Source organism: Camelina sativa, chromosome 11 (genome assembly GCF_000633955.1).
Source record: "Camelina sativa cultivar DH55 chromosome 11, Cs, whole genome shotgun sequence".
Taxonomy (NCBI): domain Eukaryota; kingdom Viridiplantae; phylum Streptophyta; class Magnoliopsida; order Brassicales; family Brassicaceae; genus Camelina; species Camelina sativa.
Genome location: NC_025695.1, coordinates 1,679,656 through 1,692,297, shown reverse-complemented (window position 1 = coordinate 1,692,297; position 12,642 = coordinate 1,679,656). Strand labels below are relative to the sequence as shown.

General features: G+C 33.4%; 2 protein-coding genes across 3 annotated transcripts; both read right to left on the bottom strand.

Moving 5' to 3' along the window:
* LOC104721046 (nicotinate phosphoribosyltransferase 1-like) lies at positions 63-3,032 on the bottom strand. The gene is made up of 14 exons (XM_010438950.2): positions 2,719-3,032; positions 2,456-2,600; positions 2,252-2,371; positions 2,021-2,155; positions 1,877-1,938; positions 1,700-1,775; positions 1,527-1,628; positions 1,310-1,426; positions 1,158-1,216; positions 897-1,071; positions 675-809; positions 469-567; positions 287-395; positions 63-201 (listed from the first exon to the last, which is right to left on the bottom strand). The coding sequence occupies exons 1-14, from the start codon at positions 2,874-2,876 to the stop codon at positions 83-85; spliced, it is 1,611 nt and encodes a 536-aa protein (XP_010437252.1). The 5' UTR covers positions 2,877-3,032; the 3' UTR covers positions 63-82.
* Positions 3,401-5,477, bottom strand: LOC104721045 (transcription factor SPATULA-like). Of its 2 annotated transcripts, none has more exons than XM_010438949.1 (7): positions 4,997-5,477; positions 4,672-4,785; positions 4,523-4,588; positions 4,310-4,375; positions 3,976-4,221; positions 3,818-3,887; positions 3,401-3,721 (listed from the first exon to the last, which is right to left on the bottom strand). In XM_010438949.1, exons 1-7 carry the CDS (start codon positions 5,453-5,455, stop codon positions 3,666-3,668), a joined length of 1,077 nt encoding a protein of 358 aa, XP_010437251.1. In that variant the 5' UTR covers positions 5,456-5,477; the 3' UTR covers positions 3,401-3,665. The 2 variants fall into 2 exon arrangements, with proteins under 2 accessions (XP_010437251.1, XP_019087206.1); XM_019231661.1 differs by having other exon boundaries at positions 3,401-3,743; positions 3,820-3,887.

Below are 12,642 nucleotides of genomic sequence, written 5' to 3'. Positions count from 1 at the left end.
AGTGTAAGTAAAAGTCAGATTTCTCTCAGAATGCTCTTGGTACAAAGTACAAATAGGTTTTCTCAGGGGTTTAGTTGGATTATTATACCTTATATGGAGTAGGGTTTAATCTTCTCATATGATCGGGTCTCATGTTTTCGAGCTGTTTGATGCAACGGTTTCTTAGCTCTTTCAATGGCTCTAGCTCTTCCCTAGTTTCATCTTCATGACAGTAAAAAAAGAAAAACACAATTGAGTCATAAGCATTTGTCAGTATCCAGTAAGAGCTGAGAGCACTGTTTTTAACCTGCATTTCCACGCCAATAACATTTCAGAAGCTCTTCAACGCGTTGTGGCACCACATAAGCCCTTTTCGATTCATTGAATGGATGGCGGCAAAGTAACCTTTCACCGACCTTAGGATCCAAAATAAATAAATTAAAAGGCAAAATTGAAATATCTCAAGAAAGCTAAATGTCTTTCTTTTACCTTTGGAGGTGGTTCGTTCTCTCCAGTCATTATATCAACCAGAGGGTAACCCTCTTTTCCGAATAATCTGTAAGTACGCTTTTTACATGGTATCGATACCTGAAGAGAGCAAAAAAAAAGAAAAGCGAGTGGGTTTAATGGTTTATACAAAGAACACATAAAGTTTGAAGCAACAGTGTTAATGGAAATGAGTCCAGAATTCAAACCTTAGTAACATCTTCAGAAAGTTTGATCCGAGGCTGATTGTTTATTTCCACTAGTTTGAAAACACAACCTAATGCAGCTTGTGCATAGCAAGTCACTAAGTTGGTTCCAATTCCAAATGCATCTACTTCATGACCCTTTCAGGATGAAAAAAAAAGATTTTGTTACATTTCAAGGTGAGGCCTAAAGGTAAGAAAAGTTCTCAAGGTTAAGCAGAGGTTTACCTGTTTATTTAGGGCATCGACTGTCTCTTCGTTTAGATCATTACTAGCAGTGATGATCATCTTCCCGAAATCAGGAACTTTGAGGTCTTTCTCTATGGCACAAAAGAATTTCCTGACCTCAGTAGAAAGATAGGCTAAGTCACCTGAATCCAGTCTAATGCCTACTGCTTTGTATCTGCATAACAGCACAAAGTCATGAATCTTCAAAAAATTGCAACGGCGAATCAAAAATGGAGAAAAAATGGAAGATTGATTACAGACCCCAATTCATTAAGTGCTAGAGCGACAGCGCAGAAGTTTGGAATTCCACTCTTCATCACCTGTAAGACAGTTAGAATCACTAGTTCTTTGTAACTACGATAACACCAATAAAATCTTAACTTCAGATGAGATGAAGAAATGTTATTACTCACATCGTAAGTGTCTACAAGAGCGAGAAAGGAGTTGGGGAATGCCAGTGCGTATGAAATGAATGCTGCAAGCTCGCTTTGATTTGTCTCGGAAAAAATCCCTTGTAATGAAGATGAATTCTGTCGTCCACCAATCACAAGAAAGATTATGATGAAGAGATGAATCAAAACCAGAACAATACTACACTGAGAAAAAAAATATAGATTTAACTTAACAAACCTGAATCTTCGTTAGGCATGATTGGACCAAACAAACAAAATCCTCGCAAGTGCTTTTCCCATCAGAACTTCGAAGCACTTTGTCAACAATTTCATCAAGGCCCTACAAAAGAACCAATGTTAAAGTACATATTGGAGCTGAGTTTTTCACAAATTTTGCTAAAGCAAACTTACCATGAATGAGCTAACAAAAGCATGGGAATGAGTACCACGAAGGGGTATCCCAAACAATCTCCCCGCTGCAACATTGCTGCGGTAAAAACAAAGCAAGGGAAAATTGAAAAATATCATATCCTCTCTTCTCTATCAATGCTTCCATAACAAAACAAAATCACTAGTAAAGAGACATACCTTGTTGCATCAAAACCACCAAGGTAGCAATATTTAGATGCACTTATTGCGCCATCGGGTCCCTATCACAAAACATATCAGAGATGCAGCAAACAAAACCTCAACATCCAAGGCTAAACACATAACATGTTCTGAGTGAGAAACCTGAGCTCTTCGAGCACCAAACTCGAGTAGAAGCTTAGACTTTCCAGCAACAAAACGATGTCTTGCTGCATTAGTAGCAACCAAAGATGCATAATTGATGAGATTGAGGAATGGAGTTTCCAACAATTGCACAACCTAATAAGTTAAGCATAAGAAAACAGAAACTGATCAAAAAACCTGATCACTCGAATTAAATAGAGATGGGTAGTAGTAGTAAGTAAGTAAACTCACAGCAACAGGACCTTCGATTCTGAGTAAAGGGACTTTAGGGAAAACAACTGATCCTTCCGAGATAGCATACACTTCAATGTCAGAACAATCAAGTCCTCGAAGATAATCATAGAAAGCTTCCTGATTTTTCAAATTCCAAAACAGTTTTTAAAAAAAAAGATGAAAAAAATCGAAACTTTTTGGGAAGAGAGATTTGTTATTTACCTCACATCCAGGCAAAGAATCACGAACAAAATCGATCTCTTGATCAGTCAAATTGAAATTAGCGAGGAACTTGATGCATTCTTCTAAACCAGCGAAAATAGTGTACTCTCCACCAAACGGGTTCTTACGAAAATACAAATCAAACCTGAAAAGAGAGAATCGAAAAAAAGATGAAACCTTTACACATGTTTTGTGGATTCAAAAGATTTGAGATTTATTGAAGGGACTTTTATATATATATATATATATATATATATGCATACACAGATCGCTCAGATTGTTTGCCAGCTTTCCAGTAAGCATATGCCATGGTGAATTGGTAAAGATCATTGAGCAGAGGTGTGACCATCGGGTTAGTGGGTCCGTTTATGACCCGACCCGATTGCTTCCCATCAACACCGTTCTCTTTCTTCTTCTCCATTAAAAACCCTGTCTTTTTGCTGCGTCGTCGTCTCCGGCGAGTTTGTTTTATGAGTGTTGACACTTTCGAGCTCTATAAAGTATCTGACTTTGTTTCAACAACTCTCTCTCCAGTCGCCTTCTAACCGAATTTTTTCTCTGATATTTTCCTTTAAAGACAGAATCCGCGAATTTTCCTTTTTTTACCTTTTTTTTTATGTTCTTAAATTATGTTTTATTTGTATATTCAATAATATTTTAAAGAAGATTCGTATATAAAGTAAAAAAACTTTTTTGGAGAATTTATGAGGAAATTTTTTTATCATAGTACTTAAAAGACTTAAAAAGTCTTCAATTTACAAAGCCAATAGTCTCCAATACAATGCGAAGATGGTTTAGATAATTTACATCCGACCATATTTATAAAAAACCTAACAACTTTGTATTAAAAGTTCAGTCTTTTTTTTTTTAATATAGCAGTAGCTATTACTAGATCCGAAGACTAGAGTTCGTGTGAACAACAATTTTTTTTTTTTGTCAACAAAAGATTAGCTCAGACCAGCCAATAAGAAATGACATTGTTTATATACAGAACATTATGCGGGGATGTGCGCGTATAGGGTGCCAAGAGATCCGCTTTTACATTTGCATTTCTAGCGAGCCAACAACAATTTGTAAATAAAATAGAACCTTAATAAATAAATAAAAATAAAGACCGTTAAATGCATATTCATTGTCCGGCAGATGGGCAGCTTTGTTTCTTGCGTTCTAAGAAACAAGAACATATAGGAAAACAAAGATGAGATACTGTTCAGGTAAGTCGATCTTTTAGGTCAGGTTGTTGTCCGTCAAACACAGCTTGTTCCCCTGCAAAATACACAAATGCCGCAACGTTTTTAACACAAGAGATGACAATGTCTTAAAACTTGAGCTTAAAGATTCAAAGTTCAAGAAGACTTTTACCCGTTAAGTTTGTGTTGGAATGACCAATGTTCAACCTTTGATGAGTTAACCCGCCTTCTCGATTCATCTCCTTAAGTAACAAACAATAATTACACTTTAACAAACTACCTTTCAAGAATTTGCACTATAGAGTGAAAATGTGTTATTTAACTACGCACCACAGGTGGAGTAAGGAGAGGGAAAGGTCCAAAGTGACTGCGAATGGAAGGTTCCAAAGCGTATGAAGAAGCCACGGTATTGATCATTTCCGGTGCATTAGAAGTCGAAGCAAACTGATTGGTGTGATTAAGCATAGGATCATTGGTCGCTTCTGGGGGTCGAATCTGAGAGAGTTGCAATGGGTGTAATGTAGTTCCAGGTAAGCACAAAGGATGCAAGTTTATTCCATTTCTCATTGTCAACATCTGCAACAAAGATCAAACAAAAACGACTTATATCACCATCCTAATCCCACAGAGGATACATATATAGTGCGTGAGTCACTCTACTGACCTGAACTTGGAGCTGAAGCTGTTTCAGATACTCTATAGCTTCATCAAGCATTGAAGCCTTATCCGTCTTCCCCGACAAACAAATTGCAATGGTCATTAATAATGACTCATTATGATCGATCAGACCCAAAAATAAGTAAAAGAAAAAAAAGAGACTGGTATATTCATAACTCATAAGGATGTGTCTCTCTATATATAGTTACTATTATTTTACCTTATTTGAATTTGGGATGAGACTCTGTAAAGCTTTCATTTTTTCATTGATTCTACTTCTCCTCCTCTGTCAGAACAAAGAGTCTTACTTAATCAATGCCTTGAATAAAAATCAAAACTTACTATAAACAAAAAAAAAAAAAAAAAAACCTTCTCAGAAAGATTATGAACTTCAGCAGCTCTGCATCTCTTAGATGAACTACGCGAAGGAGGACCTCCTGACTTGGAAGAAGGAGCTTCATCAACCACAGCTTCTCCTCCTTCCTGGTAATTCATTCAAGACTCGGTGTGCATTAATGAAGACACTCTCTCACAAAACAAACAAGTTTGCGCATTTTAAGGGGGAAATGAAAAAAAAAAAAAAAAAAAAAGTACAGATCCCGTCAGAGAAATAAATCTCTGTTAGAAAACAAAACAAAGATTGAACTTTTAAAAACATGCAACAGAGAGAGAAATTTTTAAAAAAAAAAAGCACCTCGCTTTCGCAGTCATACTCATCTGTCTCATTCCCACTAGCTCCAACAGAAGAAGACGATACTCTAGTAGTCCCAGAGCTGTTTCCTTGAGCGTTGCTGTTATTGAAACCGAAACACGCGGCGGTAGAAGCTGATCCAACGGCTGAGCTTCCACCGACTAAAACCTCAGAGAAATCACCAACGCGCTTCGACGACATGAGCGCAGCAGCAGCAGCATCAGAAACGAAACATCTCGAGTTATCTGCATGCGGGTCACCGTGAACACCGATCATCGTCGTAGCCGTCGTCGCCGGAGAATAGTAAGAAGGTAAATTAGGAGAAGAACGGTCGAAAATATGCCGGAGAAACAGAGAGATTTCGTCGGAAGAAGAAGACGGTGGAGGTTGATGATGATGATTACGAGTATCGTAAATCGAGGAAGAAGAAGAAGAAGACGAAATCAATTTCTTATCTCCCATCACTCTCTTCTCTTCTCTTTCTTCTCTCTGTGATATCTCATTTACAGCAGAGGGAAGAAAAAAAAACAGAGTTTTTTTAGATTTTATGGGCATGGAGAGAGAGAGAAAGTGTCTGTCACGCGCCAGCTAGGAAACAAAGGTTAAAATGATTGGTCTGTCATATGGATAAATGTGACGGTGGCTGTTACTGTAGCCTAAGCAATGAGCTTGTGTCAGCTCTTCGTTTTTTTCAAACCAAAGTTTTTTTTTCTTCTCCTCTCCCAAAACTTTTTTCCTCGCCGCACATGAGACACACTAAACTATTTTACTCGTAGTTAGTTTTTTTTTTTTTTTTTTTTTTTTTTTTTTTTGGTAACAAATAATACAACCTTTATCTGTTTCCTCATAGTCTATTATTTAAAATAGAAATTTGTTAAGATACATATGCATATATTATAGAGAAAAAAAATGAATTATATATCCGAAAGTTTTTAATATGATGGGGAAATTTTTTGAAGAATTCCATTAGTTTATAGAAAACGAAAGATACACGACTTGGGTGTTTTCGACAAAATTATTTCCACTTTTAGTAATTTGATTTGAGTTGTAATTCCAGTTCTTTACTTGTTATATATTGAAATTAGTTTTCAATATTTGTGAATATTAAAAACCGTGGCGTGATAAACAAGAATACATTAGTTGTTATTTTTATTCTATTAACTACTAGTATAATATAAGCCCCATGCCCCTGACATGCGTCCCGACTTTTATACCAGTTTCCGTATTGTGAAATTTATCGACTTTACGATGTCTATTTTTTTTTCAACCATACAACTCTAGTGCGTTCGCGTTTAGTCAAATAGTGTGTAATTGTGTATGGTTGTATTCACTATTATATATACATGATCCGGATCCGGATCCAAAACTAGTGTTTCATAGTAAGTAATGAAGTACAAAATATAACCCCTAAAACCCAAAGAAACCCATAAAATTAATAGTATGAATGTGTTGTGGCTAACAAAGTGAATGCACGCACCAAGTCCTTAATGGATTTAAAAAATAAAAAAAAAATCTCATTTTCGTTTTTTCTTTTAAAGACACATATCTAACTGCGGTTCGTAAATATAACTAAGATGCATTCTATTTTGTTATATATAGTTCATGAAGTTATCTATTTCCACTTGTATATAGTCGTTAGTTTGCATTGAAAACATCAAAAGAAAAAATCAATCGTACTTGTTCTCTTGATGAATGCACAAACTGCATCATTTATTTCAATTACAACATTCACTTAACCTCGTATTTTTACAATTTCTGAAACAAAGGAAAGCAAATGGGAGACAATTGCTAAAAAGCCTGCAGCATTTGTTCTGCTTTTCTATTGTTTTATTAAGTTCGTTTTTCTGGTACGTACTATATATTATATACGTATAAAAACTGTTTTAATAAGTGTCGTAACGGTAGAGACTTCTAATTTCTAAATGATTATAATAGTATTTGTAATTGTGAAAATCTAATTTAATCTTATTTACATTTGATTATCCTTTTCAAAATTTTCATGATAGAGACATAAAAGACAAGATTTAGGGCTCCTTGAATTTTCAAAGATATTAATGAAAGTTTGGTTGAGATGTTTAATTATTTGTTCAAAATTCAGCATGATTATATTAAAAAAATTATTTTGCCTAGATTCTAACAAGATAGATAGTTAAATGTNTTTTTTTTTTTTTTTTTTTTTTTAATTGGTGGTTTGATGGAATTTTCAAGTTGAGTCTCTGTATGTAAAAAGACCCATACCTCGTTGTCTTGTCTGATTTGAAAGTGAGAAAAACAAAATAGAAAACAAAGATGATCCTAAACTTCCTTTTCACCTTTTATCATCATCGTTGCCCTCTTTTCTTCGTATATAATATAACGATTGAATTATTTATATGCACAACATACCAAAGTAATACATAAGATATAACAAGGATAATACATTTGAAACTCGCGCAATCTGTTTATAAGTTGTTCACTCAAAGTTTTGAAGACTTAAACAAACAAACAATCTGATATTAATCCAACCATTACTACCATAATTATGAAACCCCAGCAGAGATATTTAAAGAGTTCGTCCTTAACAGCAGAGATATGTGACTTTAGGATGCACTCACAAAGCCAAAAAAAAAACGTTCTATTCTTTTCTACAAAACCTTTTTTTATCACAAATTCTGTAGCGGTTGTCTTTCTAATGTTCAAGATATTTATTTTGCTAATTTGGACAATTTACTGTTATCTATATCAAAGCTCTTCTTGCTTCTACGAATGCTAACACCTACTGCATTTTGAAAATTTTTGGGTTCTCACTATTATTCATCTCATTTTTTTTGGGGTCAACACACACTCTTCATCTCATTCACATGACATGAAAGTTGCATATTGGATTGTAACATATACCCTGTGAAAAGGACCACGAGATCATTAGGTTCTCTATCATAAATTCAACATCACACGTCAAATGAGATCCCCGAGACAACTCTCCCCACTTGGAACCTAATTATAAAAGCTACAATCATTTACTATTTTAAAAGGCTGGTAATCAAAAGTAAAAATAAATAAAATTTCAAAGGACTTGTTATACACAGAAGAACAGGTTTCGAACTGTTTTTGTTAGAGATCTAATAAAAACATTTTCATAAAAACAAATAATGTAATGGTAAATAAATGTAGTTTATGACTAGAGTCCCATAGTACGCAATCATGGCGTCGTTTATTCATTATTTCTGAACAACTTAACATCAAATATTGATAAAAGTTTTTCAGTCCGGTCAAATTGAATCAGAGTTGTGTCGAAATAAATCGATCTTACACAAAGTCAAAACTAATTTTCTTCACAATTAAAATAAAATGAACTGAAACCAATATTACCAGGCCAAATCGATTGATATATATATAGTACTAGTATATAGTTTAATTCGGTTTAGTTCTCTAGACCCTCATACAGTTGGAGTATATTGCAAACCAGTAATTTTACAACTCAAGTGTATATCTTTCCACCCAAAAAAAGAGCAACAAGATCGGACGGTTAGATAAGCAAGTGGATAGAGAGAGCCTAGAGATGCGCAACAAAGAAAAAGCTTAACGTCACAAAACTATACTACTAGCATTGATCAGACGGTGGGTATTTCACGAGAGGGAGAGAGATAGATTGAGAAGGTGGTGGATACGGTGCTGGGATCTGGTGTGACATCGTCCTTTATAGAGCGTTCCAAAGAAAGAGTATCAAAACACACGTGTTGTGTTTTCATTAGTGAGTTAGTACAACAGTTGAGTAGGATCGGACGGTCTAAATAAAGCTGAGATTTGTGTACTTTGGTTGTTGTTGATACGCACTCTAAAGATCTTTCTTCGTTCGGTCGCTCAGTCAGTACAACAATCCTATCACCTTGACTCTCTTTGGTCTACTTCTACGCGCAAGTTCTAGGCACGTTATTCAGACGCGTACATACATACAGAGACATTGGAGAGAATTATATATAGTTGTCAGAAGAATCTTGTTAAAAGATATGATGTTGAATAACGAACTCTAAAAGCTAGCATAGCAGTGAAACTTCAAAATATCTAACCCACACAAAAAAGGTTTTTAATACCACCAACCAAAAGAAAAGAAAAAAAGTACACAATTCGAATCCAACGTTTGATTTTCGAAAACGATTCACACCATCCATATTACAATTTTAATGGACACTGAAGGTACACGGGTCATGCAAATGGGCTTCAAGAATGGATACAGTTAACCCAAAATACTATTATGTTTAATTTAATTAATAAGGCCTTAATTTAATAGGCCCATTTTGTTTAAACGATATCTTACATTGCAAGTCATTTCCCCTTTATTGTTGAAAAAGTTGTAAGATTAATTTTCTGATGTAAACTAGTATTTTTTTTTTTTTGGGATCAACCCCTTATATTAGATTATCGGAGATGACTCTCTTCAAAAAAGAGCCATATAGGTACCGATGAACTTACATGGAAAAAAACAGAAACCTCATGCTATTGCAGATTTCGAAAGTTTATCGGCACGAATATTGTCGTCGTCCCAAAGAATGTGTCTAATATTAAAATTAGTAAACTAGTAATTTTAAATAACAAAAACAAAAAAGCTGAGACTTACAACTTAGCCTTTATTATCACGGTCTACCATAACTCCTGTCATTTTTTATTGAATGGTTCTCTCTCAATAACGTGATGAAATCAAACTGTAAAAATCCACAAAAGCGTAGACATAGTTTCTTGGGAATAAGGTAAGCCTAGATTTCACTTATCATCCATAGATTAGCTAATGCAATCCTCTCTATCTACGATTCGCAATCAATTCTCTCCACAAAGTATATACTACTCATTAATAAACATAAATAAAGTCGAACCACACTGTTACGTACAGGTATATACTTCAAATTTATTACAAAATATGCGTGTTAAATAACTTTAAAACTCTTATGGATTTTTCTGTTTGCAGAGTTGATGACTTTGCTTCTTTCTTTTTTTTTCTTGACAAAGTTGGGTTGCTTTATATAGGAAAAATGAATATAGTATGAATCCTAAGGTATCAATTGTATATATACGAAATGATCCACATCATCTTTCTTGATTTGGATATTTCGTAGTTAGTATTTTGATACTATAGTCTATAACTCTTTATCATATAAACGCAACTATAAATTTTTCGTAAGTGAGTTACAGAAAAATTATGAAAGGGATTGAATATGGAGAAAGAAGTAGGTATGAGTCACAATTTGTACCCTAATTTGGGTGGTTCCCATGCTTATCACGACATTTTTAGATGGACCACGAGATTTTCTACTTTTATGAAATTTATAAAGTTGTCAAAATAAGCAAAAACACAAAATAATATGCTTTTTCCCAAATTGGAAACTCGTGAGACTCTTTAGTCTCTCTAATATCACGAAATTGTGTGTTTTGATAACATTTTGGGATGTGAAAACACCTTTCACTCTTTAAGACTTTGTTTGTGAATTCGGAAAGCAAGATCGTTTTATTTATTGACTAATCAATATTCAATACTACTACTTCTAATATTAATAGTTATTTGTAGGCATTTTTTTTGTTTAGACCAAAATAAACACTACCAAGTTTACACTAAAAGATTTTAACCTGGTCTTCGTTTTCTGTTTTTTTTTTATCCTTACTGGTGTTGGTTTATAAAATATAAAGCAAAATTTAATTTGAAGATAATTTTTGATTTTTGTTGGGTTTAATTGCTTTGATTAAATTTAATTCTCTTACAATTTGATTCAAATGATTGATTTACGGTTTACTTGAATTAAAATACCGGTTTAGTTTTCTTACATAGCATCCATGTTTTGTACCAATATAAACTTTTTTTTATTGGGACAAATAATGGCAAATACAGAAATACTTATTAGTGGTTTAATAGAGTTGAAATAATGTCAGCAATGGGTATGTTAATGGGAATTATTTCAAAAAATATATATATATATTAAATGTTACAAAATGCATAAAAGAAAAATACAAATCCGATGGGAGTTTACTATAAATAGTAATTGTGTTGAAAGCGATGGGACAAAACAAAGGCAATAAGGTAAGAAGGTTGTCGGCGAAGGACAACAAGATATGATGAAGCTGTGTGTGCTTAATTGATTCTTCTCTCCACTTCCACCAAAAAAAAAAAAAGAAGAGATTCTTCAATAACAAAATTACAAGAAATATAATTCAAAAACTATAATTACTCATCGAAACGATATATATATATATATATATATATATACCTTTAGTTGATAACTTTTACTGCAATGGCAAAAAAAGATTACTGTTCGGGAATTACCAAATCAACAGAAGGTATATAGCAGCAAATGATGGAATGAGAGCAAATTTCAAACGGCATAATCATTCTGTATATTTTAATCAGTTTAGCGACAAGCCATTTGTTTCTAACAAATAACTAGATGTTTTTAATTTTCCAATATTTCGAGATCTTTATTTTTTAAAAACATTTTTTTGTTTAATTGTTATTACATAAAAGTTAAAATTATCATCAATAAAACAAATACACTTATCAATATAAAGATAAAGAATGACCGGAAAATTTTGACTTCGTAAATTACCAGTATGTGACAAAATTCAGTGTCTTTTTTCTTAAAACAAACATTGATAATGGTGATATTGAATATTTGAATTGTTTTCCTAGACAACTCTAGCAAACATGTGCCATCCCCATTTTTGATTCTGAAATATTCCAACTTCTAGATATTTAATCAACTCACAAATCATCTTTTCAACTTACATAAAACCGATTAAACAGGCAATTTGTAAATGCAAACACATACATTTGTCATTAAGCATGCTTTCCAACATACGGAATGGTTCTGAACCGTCATATGACCATCTCAAAGCTAACATGCATATTGCTTCATTCTAACTGTAAGTATACTGTAATCAGTTTGTCTATGGCTTTCCAACTGATATAATTTCACCCGATGACTTAAAATCCAACGTATTTCAGATTATTTTGGTCATTATCCATAACTTAAATATGGATTTTTATTTTTTTGTCAAAAGGAAATGGATTGTTCATTTTTATAACTTGAAAATAATACATCTTGTATTTATAAACTATATTCTTCATATTTTCCACTATACCCCTTATTATATATGCTACTGATGAATTAAATTGAATTTCACCTTTTTTTCATTTTCTTTTCGAGTCGGACTAATATTCTAAATATGGAAACTGACATCTTGAATGGCAATACATAACTAAAGGAAACAAAGCCGAAAAGCAAAAATAAAATAAAAATGGCAGACTGTAAAAAGTAACCATTTTATTTGAAATCTTGCAGGAGGGTAAAAACACTTTTTACAAACAACAGAAATATTATTTGTTTCAGAGAGTTTTATACTCTCGTGATAAGAGGACGAATCTAATGGTCTACGTGTCTCTGCAGAATAGACAATGCTTCGTCGATACGATGCAAAAGAAGAGATCTTAAAGTATAGATCTTTTACAAATTTAATATTTCTGGGTTTACTAAAGTTGCTGCAGAACATGAGTTCGCTCATCGCTGGTGTGAATAAATAATAATAATAAAGTCCAATGTTTCTTTTGTGTTTAGGGTCTTTCTCGACAAAGCATGAGAGACACCTGTCATCGTTTTTGGACCACTCTAATTTTGTTTCACCATTTTATT